The sequence below is a fragment of the Thermomyces lanuginosus genome, assembly GCF_041956635.1.
Source record: "Thermomyces lanuginosus strain ATCC 200065 unplaced genomic scaffold VTN49scaffold_40, whole genome shotgun sequence".
NCBI classification, from domain to species: domain Eukaryota; kingdom Fungi; phylum Ascomycota; class Eurotiomycetes; order Eurotiales; family Trichocomaceae; genus Thermomyces; species Thermomyces lanuginosus.
Window position 1 is genome coordinate 1,391,618 of NW_027192374.1, and position 12,993 is coordinate 1,404,610.

General features: G+C 50.8%; 7 protein-coding genes across 7 annotated transcripts; 1 reads left to right on the forward strand and 6 right to left on the reverse strand.

Annotated features, from left to right (window-relative positions):
• Positions 1 to 669: 669 nt before the first annotated feature.
• Positions 670 to 2,757, reverse strand: VTN49DRAFT_6527 (uncharacterized protein; the record flags this gene model as incomplete). The annotated part of the gene is made up of 2 exons (XM_069414696.1): positions 670 to 2,467; positions 2,540 to 2,757. 2 exons carry the CDS (start codon positions 2,755 to 2,757, stop codon positions 670 to 672), a joined length of 2,016 nt encoding a protein of 671 aa, XP_069265916.1.
• Positions 2,758 to 3,304: 547 nt separating this feature from the next.
• Positions 3,305 to 3,583, reverse strand: VTN49DRAFT_6528 (uncharacterized protein; the record flags this gene model as incomplete). Its single annotated transcript, XM_069414697.1, has 1 exon — positions 3,305 to 3,583. The coding sequence occupies one exon, from the start codon at positions 3,581 to 3,583 to the stop codon at positions 3,305 to 3,307; it is 279 nt and encodes a 92-aa protein (XP_069265917.1).
• An 89-nt stretch (positions 3,584 to 3,672) lies between these two features.
• On the reverse strand, positions 3,673 to 5,493 carry VTN49DRAFT_6529 (uncharacterized protein; the record flags this gene model as incomplete). The annotated part of the gene is made up of 3 exons (XM_069414698.1): positions 3,673 to 4,231; positions 4,278 to 4,642; positions 4,696 to 5,493. The coding sequence occupies 3 exons, from the start codon at positions 5,491 to 5,493 to the stop codon at positions 3,673 to 3,675; spliced, it is 1,722 nt and encodes a 573-aa protein (XP_069265918.1).
• An 889-nt stretch (positions 5,494 to 6,382) lies between these two features.
• Positions 6,383 to 6,829, reverse strand: VTN49DRAFT_6530 (uncharacterized protein; the record flags this gene model as incomplete). The annotated part of the gene is made up of 2 exons (XM_069414700.1): positions 6,383 to 6,494; positions 6,549 to 6,829. 2 exons carry the CDS (start codon positions 6,827 to 6,829, stop codon positions 6,383 to 6,385), a joined length of 393 nt encoding a protein of 130 aa, XP_069265919.1.
• Positions 6,830 to 7,445: 616 nt separating this feature from the next.
• Positions 7,446 to 10,249, forward strand: VTN49DRAFT_6531 (uncharacterized protein; the record flags this gene model as incomplete). Its single annotated transcript, XM_069414701.1, has 5 exons — positions 7,446 to 7,556; positions 7,613 to 7,732; positions 7,783 to 8,076; positions 8,123 to 10,173; positions 10,228 to 10,249. 5 exons carry the CDS (start codon positions 7,446 to 7,448, stop codon positions 10,247 to 10,249), a joined length of 2,598 nt encoding a protein of 865 aa, XP_069265920.1.
• A 337-nt stretch (positions 10,250 to 10,586) lies between these two features.
• Positions 10,587 to 10,847, reverse strand: VTN49DRAFT_6532 (uncharacterized protein; the record flags this gene model as incomplete). Its single annotated transcript, XM_069414702.1, has 2 exons — positions 10,587 to 10,738; positions 10,793 to 10,847. 2 exons carry the CDS (start codon positions 10,845 to 10,847, stop codon positions 10,587 to 10,589), a joined length of 207 nt encoding a protein of 68 aa, XP_069265921.1.
• Positions 10,848 to 10,912: 65 nt separating this feature from the next.
• On the reverse strand, positions 10,913 to 11,183 carry VTN49DRAFT_6533 (uncharacterized protein; the record flags this gene model as incomplete). The annotated part of the gene is made up of 2 exons (XM_069414703.1): positions 10,913 to 11,126; positions 11,179 to 11,183. 2 exons carry the CDS (start codon positions 11,181 to 11,183, stop codon positions 10,913 to 10,915), a joined length of 219 nt encoding a protein of 72 aa, XP_069265922.1.
• Between the last annotated feature and the right edge of the window lie 1,810 nt (positions 11,184 to 12,993).

The window sequence follows — 12,993 nt, forward strand, 5'->3', positions numbered from 1 at the left end:
CTTTATGCCAGAAAGCTGTCTAAATACGCAAATGCCCTAACGATACCGGCTGGCGAAAAGTGTAGCCACCAACAAGAGACACCAGACTTCATCCAGACTGCTGGATCCCAGAGAATTGGAAACCCCGGCCAAACAAACAGCTTATCCCCAAGCCATGGCATTCAACTTGACAACACCAATCTGCCAAGTGCTGATATCCGTTGGGTGTTGAATCGAAGAATTGCATTTGTCCCCTCATGTTCTGTATTTCAATGTAATACACATTTGCGCACAGCGCTAACACGCGCTTTTGAATTTCCGTGCCTGATCAAGTCAAGTGCCGGGAACAGTGCAGTATGTGCTAACTGCTTTAGGAACGGAATTATCATATCCCGTTCCAAATATTGACTAGCGCAGTTTTTCGGAACTCTCCGTATGGAGGCCGTTCAGGCCAAAGCGCATTGACCGTTTGATCTCGGTCGAGAGTAAAAGCTTCGCGTGGCTTTCCATGCGAGCGTTGGTTACGAATACAGTTCTGCTGAAATAAGATTCGATCAGTCGATATAGGGCAAGAGAGGGAGATGCGAGCCAATTCATTCAATCAGACTGAAGACGTTCACATGGATCGTTCAAACTCTTCTCCCCCCCCCAACAAATCACTGTTGCAATTGTCGAGTACAATGGAGAATCTCAACCCGTCAAAGTAGTATCCCAGTTCAGCATCGACTCCCACGCATAATCATATTCGAATCCCGCCGTGGCAAGATCCCACAGGCCCATGTCCAATGAGCTCAGATCTGGTGGCCCCTGCAACTGCCGATCCCCCGCGTTCGGTTCTAGAACCGACTTGCTCGCTTCGTAGATGCTCTTGACAACATCATGAGAGCGTTCCGCAGTACCGTGTCCTTCCATACCCATGAACGTTTTGAACGCATCCAGTGCGTTTTCGATCGCTCTCTGACACAGCGCCGTCTCGGGCCGGTTCGGAAAAGCGATAATCATGAGCAGTGGCACGAAACATGCCTGGTATAGATACCACGTGCTGCCCCAGAGCCATACGGGGTCCGAGACAACGGACGTAGTGATGAGGTTGATAGCTTCGATGCTCAGGGCCTCACAGCGGAGAATCGCATTCCGATCTCCGTCGCTGAGGCACTCGAAGGGCGTCTGTTGCGCTGCATGTCGCAGGAGAACGGGACGGTAGAGGAGAATTAGAAGGTTCATGTTTCTGTTTTTCATGAATTCTCGGGCAACGAACACGCTGTGTGGGCATGGGCCCTCCCATGGTACAATGGTGGCCTGGGTCTGTGATTCCCATCTTGCTAGCGCAGAATCGTACTCGATCATGTCCGCGACGGATAATGTGTCTCCCTGAGCGAATCGGTCTTGGACACTTGTCGCCAGTCGACAGAATTCAACACTCGCGCGAAGAGACAGGACGGGGAATTCTCCTGTATTTGTCTCAGGAAGTTGAACGTCCATAGATGCCGGGTCCCATCGCCCGAAGATCGGCCGTCCCAGAGTCATCGATGCCCAAGTGTCCATGCAAAAGAGACTCCACCAAGTTCTCCGACGCGTCTCAATGGGCGAGACCGAATCTTCCGGTTCAATAGCCGTTTGAGCTCCGCCGGGATCGGATTCTCGGTGCAAGCCAAGCGCGGCCGCCATTCGAAATGCAGCTCCTAGAACAGAGTTGGCCATGTTGGGGGTGTTGCGGAAATGCAGATAGTATCCGCCCAGCAGGCACAGCGCCTGGAGACTATCAATGCTGCCAGATCCAAAGATTTCGAGACCAATGACCCGCCGGGCGCGTTCGTAGTATCGTCGACTAGATTCGTTGTCGCGCTGGCTGGTAGCTGCAATCGACCCGACTGCCAACACCATGCTATGTAAGGCTAGCCAGGCCGAATCTTTGCGCCTGCCACTGGCGTGCAGTCTGCGGAAGCGGAGTTCGTCCACCATCGGCGTGATATAATGGAACGTAGCAAAGTAGGCATCGATACAGGCATTTTCGTCCACCGCTGTCTGACTGTGTGACGATCTAACACTACTTGGCGAGTCTGCCGACATTGCTTGGTGTTTCAACGATTGGGCCGACAGTCTCAAGTCCTGGAAAAGCTTCATCTTGACGGCGGGGGAAAGGTCAACGATGAGTCGGAGGATCGACCTCACTGAGGAGATTCCCAAACTCGATCGTTCCCGATCAATAGACAGCGAATAACTGTTGACATCATCATAAACGCTAGTTGATTGCTGTCTAAATTTGTCAGGCTCTTCCAATTCACCTTCGTCCTCCTCGGGGGATCCTTGGTCATCCGATCTGGGTCCAGGGATTTGTTCCCAGGATCGGTCCAGCTCATCATTTCTAATTATTTGTAGAAGCTCTTCCCGAGATAAATGCACAAGTTCCTCCGGAGATCGCGATGGGAACAATTTTTTCAGCACTTGTTGACTCACATCGGCTGCTCTTGCGAGCTGGTTCGGGGACCTCCATGACAGTTAGCACCAAATGCATCTCCAGGTGATTTAAGCCGCTCCGGCATGGCGGGAGCTTCATTACCTTGCCGATGCCTGTCGTCTGGCTCGCTTTTGATAAATACATCGCTCCTTGATTCTATACCAGGTGCAACTACTGCAGGGCTGCCCTCCATCGCACCGAATCTTCCTTCGTCTACACTCCGCACACGACCGATTGATTCTCTCCTGGCGAGACCGAGCCGATTTGCGCACTTCATTTTCATCTCCCGCTGATGGCTGGCTGGGGAATGTCGTAAACATGATGGTGAAGAGACCCGTAGAATTGTAATCCGTCCAGTGCCATTAGAGCTTAGTACTAGTATTGATCGACAAAAAGCAACTTTGCGGGGATAGTTCGGAGTCCGGAGACGTCGCCTCCATACTCCACTAGAGGCTCTGATCTGGACCAAAAAGATCAGCGACAGGGCCCTGAAAGTACACTTGACTCTTTGTAGTATTAATTCCGCCTCTTCTGTCAGTGGACAGTAAACTGATCGTGCCGGTGATGGCTGACATGTATCAGTTGGGTGCCATGTCGAGGGGATAGAACCTGCGTACATCTAAAAAAAAAAAAAAAAAAAAAAAAAAAAAAAATTAACCACTTGAATTCCAACTGTCTACAGTTACTGATTAATCCTTCGGATGGTCCCGACTAACATACGTCTTCCTAGGACAAAGCAACGCTTTGACAGAAAACGGTTTCTTAACTACCGAGTACCTAATGTACGTTGAGGGGAGACGTAGAGGAGTGACTGACGGACACCCAATCTAAAGCAGCTCTCCAACCCCCTGCACGCATGCCGAGGCTCTAAATGACACCTCGTGCCTTCTCTTCTGTCGCCACTGGGCGGTAATATCCAATAAAATTGGGTGTCTGCATCTGGTTTCTCCGATTCATCCTGGTAAGGTGAGGAAGCTGGTTATTCCAATATCGGCAGTTGTCTCGATTGCAAGAGAGCTTTTCGTGTCCCTGTACGCCTCCGCTTTCAGGGGCCAGACCATGTCTCAGCCTTCCAGAGATCACGTCAATCGCTGATTCCATTAGCAGACCGACATCACCCTGGAAAGAGGATGATGGCATGCTCATCCAACGAAGTGTTCTGGACTTTGCCGCCTAGCAAGCGGGTCGCGAAGGCAAGCCCTGCTCGCACATCCTCTCTAGCAATCCTGTCTGCCTTAAATATGACCAAACAACTCAATCGGATCGAAGTCGTCGTCATCGTCTTCAAGTTCCGGTTCGTCCGGAGAATCTTGCTCATCGTCAAAATCCTCCTCTTCCTCTTCCTCCTCATCAAATTCATCTTCAGATTCGCTGTCGTCGTCAGTGTCACTAATGATTCTCCAGCCTCTGCGGAAGAAAGAGTATCTTCCCAAGGGCGAGCTGGCCCAGAACCCAGTCGAGCTGTTCTCGTCCGCGCCCTGCCGAGAAAATATCGATGGCGACCACGACGAGTCGCCCTCATGCTCACGAGACATTTCAAAGTAGTTCCCTACTCTCGGGGTTATGGTTCGCGCGCGAGGGAAATGAGATAAAGGCTGCGATTCGACGGATGTGCTCAGCGGAGGGCCAAGGAGAACTTCTGTGGTCCGTTGATTGACAGATTCAGCGAGGTTGCCAGTCTGGCAACTTCCAGATATTGTTTGCGGTAGTCGGGCTCGAGATGACGTTTCGCCCTCCATGCCATCTTCATCACTACCGAGTAGCCTGATTTGCACTGTGTTGTAAGACTCACAGCTGCGCAGGGTCAGTGAAGGCTCTGAAAATGGAACGAGGTACTTACAGGTCGCACTTCAGCCCCAGCCAATGGTACTTGACCGCACCTTTGGCGCCACAGTCATTACAATGAATCAGAGCTTTGGTATCCCGAAATTCCGCAGGCATTGGTTGGCTTTCAATAGTACGATCGAGATTTCTGAACTGGGCTTCCATATTCATGATAGTCTTGCTGCAAATCGGACATCGGTAGGAGGATTTCGAGTACTCCAAGTAGCATTTCTGGTGTATACTGTGCCCGCACCGCATAAAGACCACCGTATCCGGCGACGTGAACATGTAGTCACCACAAATAGGGCAGTCACACTGCGTGGAATTTTCGATACATCGATGAGTTTTTTGAATGGATATCGGGATGCATACACCGCAGGTCTACATCAGCGTCAGGAAACATGCCAACACACACACCACTCGAACTCGATTACCTTGCAGTGGACGAAATCCTTTCCCAGCCCCTGCCCGACGCGGCATATGCCGCAATCGTAGCAATGATAGATGCTCTTCGAACTGTCATTGTCCCACAGCTTGCATACGCCGCAGTAGTACGAGGCTGCACGTGTCCCGCATTCCTTGCACCATTGTGCCGCGGGTTGAGGAAGACCGCAAACCATACAGAGCATATTCTCGGTCTTCCGTCTCTCCAATGTGTGATCTTCCGCCTCGTCATGGCAGAAGCGGCATGTGTACCACTTCTTACAAGTATAGCATTGGAGCTTGACATTCCGCCTATAGTGTTGACAGCCCAATATGTTTTCCTCTTCCTCATCAGAGGAATCATCCAGCGAAGCGTCATTGTCCTGGGACTCTTCCCGCACAGGTCTGCTACCATCCTCACCGACGTGATTTGGGACGAACGTCGGCTCCAAATCTTCAGGAGAAAGATTATACACCTCGTGGATGCGTGCCCTCCGGGTCGGAGAATTCGGTCCCAACGACTCAGAAGATCGGCGATTGCGGGAACGTGTTGGCGTCGACGGACTCTGTAACGACCTAGAAGTCGGCGGCGATTGGGAGCGGAGAACTGGTCGGGACGACTTGTAATAGTTCGCGGTCATCAACTCATGGATCAGTCGCGCCTTTTCGGCTGTGCTCGCCTTTTTGTCTCTGATCGCGTGGATCTGCTGTCGTAGCTCGGACATCCCATCATCTTCGGGCAGCTCCCGCAATTGCTGATGTTCACCCCCCTCTGCATCTTGATGGTGCGATTGCGCGGTCCGTACCATTGTAGACACCTCTCTCTCCTCGGCTCGCGAGATGTCCCCAGCGGTTCGGCAGGCAGCGACTGTGGCGCTGAGACGTCATAACCAGCAGGAAAACGCAACTGGGTTTACCGGACGTTTCTGAAACGGAGTGGGAGATTTCTCATGGATGGACCTGGTGGAGTGTTGCAGTGTTGGCGACTCCACGTGAACTGAGACGGCGATTGTGGCTCGGTGCTCATGTAAGCGGTTCCCGACTGACGCCACCCGGCGATGAGGGTGTTCGTTGATTGGAATTATGAAATGACGCGATTTCGAAGAACGGGTTCTTCTCTTGTACTATCTCGACTGATGATCCCTTGAACTACTAGTAGCTAAGGTGCAGATTGCTCTTAGTCACCCCGCGGAGAAGACCCAATTCATTCCAACTTTACGCATGTGAAGCCACCTTCATGTGACTCGAATGTGTTGAGCAAAAAGGGACGATTGGCTACAATAATAATGGCAATAACAAACATATACAAAATAATTATAATTTCTGCATTGAATTCATTCTTCTTTTGCTGTACACATACGTGGACAATGTTTTCTATAGCTCATTCCCGGAAAGCGGTGGCTACCTGATGCATAGCAACCCATTTGCCAGGCGCATTGAGCAATTGACCTGAAATTGAATCGAGACGGGCTTCAATTCCAGGTTCTCTATACATGAACCGAAGGAAACCCTTCATAGACCCAGTCTGCACCACCGCAGAGTACCGAGTGTCCCAGTTCCTCGTCTCATAATGATGGGACTACTGCTACTGCGAATATCCATCACCATTGCAGCCACCAAAGCAGTATGCGACCTAATGGCCAAAACTAGGAGCCATCGCTCCCTAGACAAACCTCATTCGTTTGTCGATTAGCTAGGTCATCGCAAACAGGTCCCGAGGGTCTCGTTTAGCATCTTTACTGTCTCATCGATATGCTTGTTTGTGGACTTGTACAGAAAAACATGTTCAGGAGTGAGTCTCTCTAACATACTGATTCCATCAGCACCATTGCATTGACCGACTTTCTTCGGCTGCATCACTCACAAGCTCCTGTGAACCTGTGCTTCTGGTCGCTCCCAGTAACGCACCATCAACAAGTTCTTGACAATCCTGTGCTCGAACCCGGTGCAATCCGCGGCGTGTTGCAAGAATTGCAATGTTCTGGCTACCTTGTCCGGATCGAAGTCGGACGCCGGGCTTGATCGAAAAGCTGAACGGATAATATCGCGGAGCACGTAGCGCTGGGGCTTGGCGTATCTGATGGCCTGCAGGCCCTTGCGATACAGATGTCGATATGCGTGGGGGACCGTCTGCGGGCCAGCCATCTTTTTGAGCTGGATTGCAGGATCACTCCAGTCGCCGGAAGTCAGGTATCAAAGCTGCTACAATTCTTCAAAACTGATCAATTACGCTACGTATTTACCTAGATCAGTCTAGTCTGTACGTATTCTGAAGGAAAGTCATCGCCTGATTGGCTGCCTCGAAGCTTTAACCAATCACAGCACGATGAACCAGCAACACCTGACCAAATCTTCCGAATCTGACAAGGTTCATCCCAAACTGGGCATCCATCGTCAGGTCTCTCGCAGGGCTACAACCCGTCGAGACCATGACATGAAGGACTCATTATTATCGGTCTCGGCCACGCCCGGATACTACTTCTGATATTACTTCCCGTTTCATGGACACTGGACTCGCCCTTGCGATGGGTCAGGGAGTATGTACTTGACTGGCAGGTACTCCGCTCAGTTTCCGTCTCGTAATTTTGAAACCTCGCCGCGCTCGTTTGTGTGGAATCTCTCTCGTGGTCTAGCCATAATGGGAGCTAGATTACCGAGTTGAAATTGACACGCGGCGTGGAAGTTGAAGGAGCGTGCATAGTGACATGCTCTTCAACTGCAAAGCCTGAAACTCCCTCGTTGAAGGATGACACGCGTCACCATGCACGTTGCCTCGAGCCAGCGCTCGGGCAGCGCGGCCAAAGGCAAGCTGCGAAAACACAAGGTTATCTTCGAGAGTATCACTCAGGCAAAGAAGAAGCTACGGAGCATCGTAGGTCTTATTGTGTTCTATTTCCAATGCGTCCTGGAACTCTAACCTGCACGCAGGTCTATTTTGAAGCCGAGCCTCCAGAAGGCTACACGTTCATTCCGGCAGGAAATCCGAAGTTCACCAGTGCGTGCAAGGATATATGCCGCAATCGTGGGCTGACTGTCTATTCTGTCACTGTAAGTCATGCCGATAGCCGACCAACTCGACTGTCAACTGACAGGGGGAGACAACGCCTCACCAAAAATTGCATGGTCTTTCGCAACAAGTACATCGCATTGGGTATCATTTTCCCAGTACCGTTGTCGCCACAGTCTGCATGGATATGCATGTCTACATTGACAACACAGGAAGAGTCGTGCCAGTCGGTGAACTCGGCAATATGCGGCCCGGCATGAAACGGGCTGACTCTGAGGCTTCTCAAACCACTATCAACACAGAAGCGCGGGATGTCATTCTAGATCTTTTCCCCAATATCCCTGCCAAAGACCTCACGCAGATCATCACCACTGCATTTCAAAAGGTAGAATGCCCGCGCCTTTACGTCTTCTGTCTAACTCGTTGCGCAGGGACAACGTAAAGTGGGAACGGCGTCAGAATTGCCACTGGCACGTCGGGCGCAGTTGGCGGTCGTTGCCCACATCCGGCACATGTACACGGATTACGACAATTTGTTGAAGAAGACGTCATTCCAAGAAGCCAGGCGTCAAGTAGAGGAAGCCACATTGGAAAAGCTTGTCCAATGGCGTGGTGACGATGAGAACGGGTCATCGGAACTTGAGGATGTGTTCCGTGAAGTCATCGTAATTGACGATGATGAAGATGATGAAGCAGACGAGGATCAGCAAAAGAAATCCGCCTCCACTGACAGGGATTCTAGCATTGAGGTTGTCTCTGCCAGTGCAGCCGCTGATCATCTGGAAACGAGGCCAATCAACATACAGACGACCCAGGAGGATGACAAGGATGCTTCTGAACAAGAGGCACACCAAGGAATAAGTGTTGTCCAAGGGTCGATGATAAGGCCTGAGGACCGCAAAGTGGATCGCCGCGGTTTCAGTCGGTATGATCGGGCGTGGGATCGTGCCATGAACCGTTACCGTGAAAGGATGTCAACCTCCAGAAGGGCCGAATTGGAATCCTTGAGCTCTAACCAAAGGACTTATATGCCATTTCATGGCCCCAGGTATGAAGCCGACCGCAAGGTTCTGGAGACTGTACAGGATGATGATTACCGAATTCTGCCGGCCAGACACATTGTCGATCCGCAGTTAGAGAGGCGTGCTCCAGCTCCCAATGGGCCATATTACCGAGAGCTACCAGGTTATCGGGACGTAGATGTCTATCACTTGGATGGCTCAAGTGCGATAACTTCGCAGCAGCAGGTTAGTTACAGTATGTCGAGCGGAGCTAATGCTCCACAGCGGCCACCGGACATCTTGCATTTCCCTGATGGATCAGTATTTGAAAAGGCCCCATCATCCTCTGGTGATCCGGCGTTCCATTGGGAGAGACCTGCAGAGCCTGTTTTCGTCAGGGGCTCTAGTGTTCATTATCGAACGCAAGACAACCCAAGGAAACGGGTGCATGAAGTTGTAGAGATGCCGTCTCAAGGAATGGAGGCATCTCCCCGCAGCCATGTGGTGTTACCGTCCATTGAGACTCCGGATTCTTCTGTGGTGATGCCATGGCGGGAGGATGAGGTCAGGAATTTTACTATGATGCCAGATGTGTCGCTCAAGAACTCACCGAGGACATCTGGACGCCGCGTGGATGATTTATCTCATGGAATAAATGTCATTGATCTAACAGATGATGGTGATGTCCCGAAGCGGCGGCGGCTGGAAGGCCAGGAGTCTGTCCACGAAAACCGGGCTCCAGTCTCACCCAGTGGGCATCACCTTCACAGTGCGAGTAGCCTTTGGCGGCCAAGCCAGAGGTTTGCATCGTATGAGCTAAGACCTCTTCATGACACTGCAGAGTCCCTTGGACCGAATGCTGTGGTTCATGGCCGTCGGCCAGTGGCCGCTCCTCGCCATGAACTAGTTCCGCTCTCGCCTCGAGCACACTTGCGAGCCGACATGGCGCCGGCGCCGGCGCCAGCTCAGCCCGTCTATCGTGGTCTCGGAGACAGAGTCATGTGGGAGCCTGCAGAGCGGCCTGCTGTTCCTTACTCCACTTATATCCCTGAAGGGCAGTCTGTAGCAGACGGCCGTTATGTAGGGCACACAGAAACCCGTTATGTCACGACCCGGGATGGTGATCGACACCCGGACCTGGATGGACCCGCATGGCGCAGCAAAGCCCGTTCGTATGAGCTTGAGAGACGGCTGATTGATGCTCAGGAATCTCGGGCTCAAGACTTTAGAGTTGTGGAGACTAGACCAGCGTATCAACGAGAGCAGAGGCCCGAGGCTGGGTATTATACCGAAGAGGCAATGACCAATCGAGCAGCGCCTCATGTTCATCGCGTCTCAGGGCATATTCCTGTTCCGGTGTCAGACACAGACAGCGACTCTGGTCGATATGCTCCTTATCCGAGTAGGAGGAAAGGCGCTCTACCGGCCTCTGCGGTGAGAAGGTATAGATTTGAACGAGAGAAGACGTTCAGGGCTACCCAGTACGAGATCCTGGACATCTGTCTGGGGAATCGATCGAGGCTAACGATTGCTAGAGATGAGTCTCGTCGCGAGTAGCTTGGGCATTCGTTATCGCAAAAGCAAACATCTGCGAGCGGAAGCGAACGAGTCGAAAATTCTGTCATTATCCTTGATCCTTGACTGATTGTGAATTTGGATCTACGAGGCGCTTGTACAGGACAGGAGTCGCATAGGGTGGCGTTCATAATCGTTGGTGTCGTGATTACATTGGGAGTTTGATGATACCCTTTGTTCATAGAGCCATTCTATTCGCATTATCATGGCTGATGCAAATAAAGCATGTACATAATCGCTAAGAAGCCAACAAATAATATACCAGCAAACGAAACAGAGTCTGTAGGCCAATAGATGGTCCCAGTATCCATTCGATGTCTTAGACTGCCTGCGCAATCCCATCCGCCTCGCCGCTCAGCACTGTCTTGCCCGTCTTCTTGATCGTCGCCAGCACGGTATCATATGACAGCGAGTCCTCTGCAACAACGGTGGCCGTCTGGGCGCTGAGATTGACATCGTACGACTTAACACCTGTAGTATACCGTCAGTTCCTGAATGTCATTTCAGCGGCCACGAGGTCCCTACCATCAAGTCGTTTCAAAACTCGCTCGATGGCGCCAGAGCAGCCGCTGCAGCTCATGGAAACGTTAAACTTGTAGCGGTGTTCCGACATTTTTTTTTATCTTATTTCTTTTCTGGCTCTCTTTACTTCGACGTGATCGACGGAGAGAGGGGGAGTTCTGTTTGCTTGTTCGGTTGTGAGCAGCGTGTTTCGGTAGAAGCTGAAACACAGAAGCAAGCAGCGTTACCAACGTATTTATGTCCGTCCAGAGCAGTCCGACTGCGGAAGACCGACGTACTAAATGGCGCGAATATGCCGCGTCTCGAGCTATTCGGGTCTGGGTGTTCGTTGTTCGGCCTGTAATACTGAACCCAACGTGACCTATGAGGAGGGGTGGTTGGAAAATGACGACATAGTTTGGGAGGGACGAATGTAACAGTATTGTATCGACGAATTGGAAACAATGACGGGACTGTTCCAGGGTCTTCTACCTCTGCACCGGCAAAACCAATCAATGTGTCGGTGCTTAGATAATTGTGTAACTGCTGAAATGCAAGGGGCTTCTCCTTCGGCGAAGAGTGTGATTTCAAAGAAAGGAGGCTGAAACTGATTGGAAGCGATGATGTGCACCTCCAGGACAGCTGGGGAGGAGATTACTGTATTGTATATGAAAATACGCTTTTGAGATACACTAGGCCGCGTTTAGGAGGGCGTGTTAACGAAATCCCCCATGCTCGGATGTTCCTGCGGTTCCGGATGAGCGCACGCACTGTCAAGGTATCTTTTGGTTCATCCTATCTATGCTCAGGTACAAACTGCTGTCTCTGGCTACGGGGCCCTCTTTCCATGCTGTTGTAATATTCCCCCGCTTGCCGTTGCTTTCTCACCTCCACACCGAACAAACCCCTCCAAACGAACACTTAGTAGTTACCATGGATTATTAATAGGTATGGATTTCTAATATAACCAGTCAATATTCTCCGACAAAAATCTGGCTAGTGAGAAAAGACAATTCCAACTTTCGCGGGGGCCGTTGGTCGATCAATGATGGATTTTGATTCCGCATGATCATCAAACCACGCGAATTTCCCGCGGGCCATAGTCCTAACTACTGGGGTCGATGGATCAAGGACGCTTTTTCTGAAACACGGGCCATGCCGTAAACAACGAGGATTTGGCTGCTGGAGCGCTGAATCCCTCAAAGGGAAAGATGACACAAATGGTGTTTTGACATCATCACAGGAATCAGGTTACGGGTTGCCTTCTTCGATCAGGGGAGAATCCTCCTGTGTCTGGATTCCCCAGGAAGGTTTCTCGCTGTTGTTCGGAAGAAAAGTGTGGCATCGAGGTCGCAAGGGTGGGTGAGTGACTGATTGGGATTTGAACCTCGGGCCGGGCAGTCGATGTTAGCATCTAAGGTGCATAATGAAACTATGGCCCGGATTACGATCTGGACACTCTAATGCTATATGATGTTGAAAGCCTACAGCACTTGGAAGGAGCAATCATTAAGATCCCTGTCCAAGGGAGAAGTAAGGGGCACGTCAAGAGACTGCGTTTCGTCATGGACTTCGTGGTTATTCTGCTGTTCAGTTCCGAATAGGATCTTGCTTCGTCTGCATATGGCCCGCCGCAGCCTGGAATGATACTATTTGATCCGCGTCGCCAGCAAATTTCTCAGCTGGGCATACATTATAGACTACCATCCAAACCCCATATATCAATGTGTCTTACGAGGCCCCTAGGTGGCCGGAAATGTAGCATCAAGATAGCACATGCTTTGGTCGAAGATATTTTTTTTTTTTTGACACCATGATAGGGTTATTGCCAATAGTACCCGAGCAAACTGCCTATATAAAATCAAGCAGGGTTCAATATATAGTATACATATAATAATAGTCCCTTTCCACTAAGCAAATGAGGGCAAGATGAAGGAACGGGAGATTCTACGACGGTGGTTACATACTGTCAATTGCCGCTGAAATGAATCTAGCATCAAGGAATGAACTGGAATGTGCCTGACAAGCGCGCAAAAGTATTCCTTGCATCCCTCAAGGTTCATTCTCCTTCGTAGGCTGGCAGTTGATGAGCTCGAAGTAAGAACTGAGAGCTTCTAGAAAACGGGCGAATCAGCAGGTGGCATCTTGGAAAGGGATCTTTAGCAGACCAATCAAATACAGGATTTTCTTGGCTTCACCAATCACATCACTGATCAACATTACTA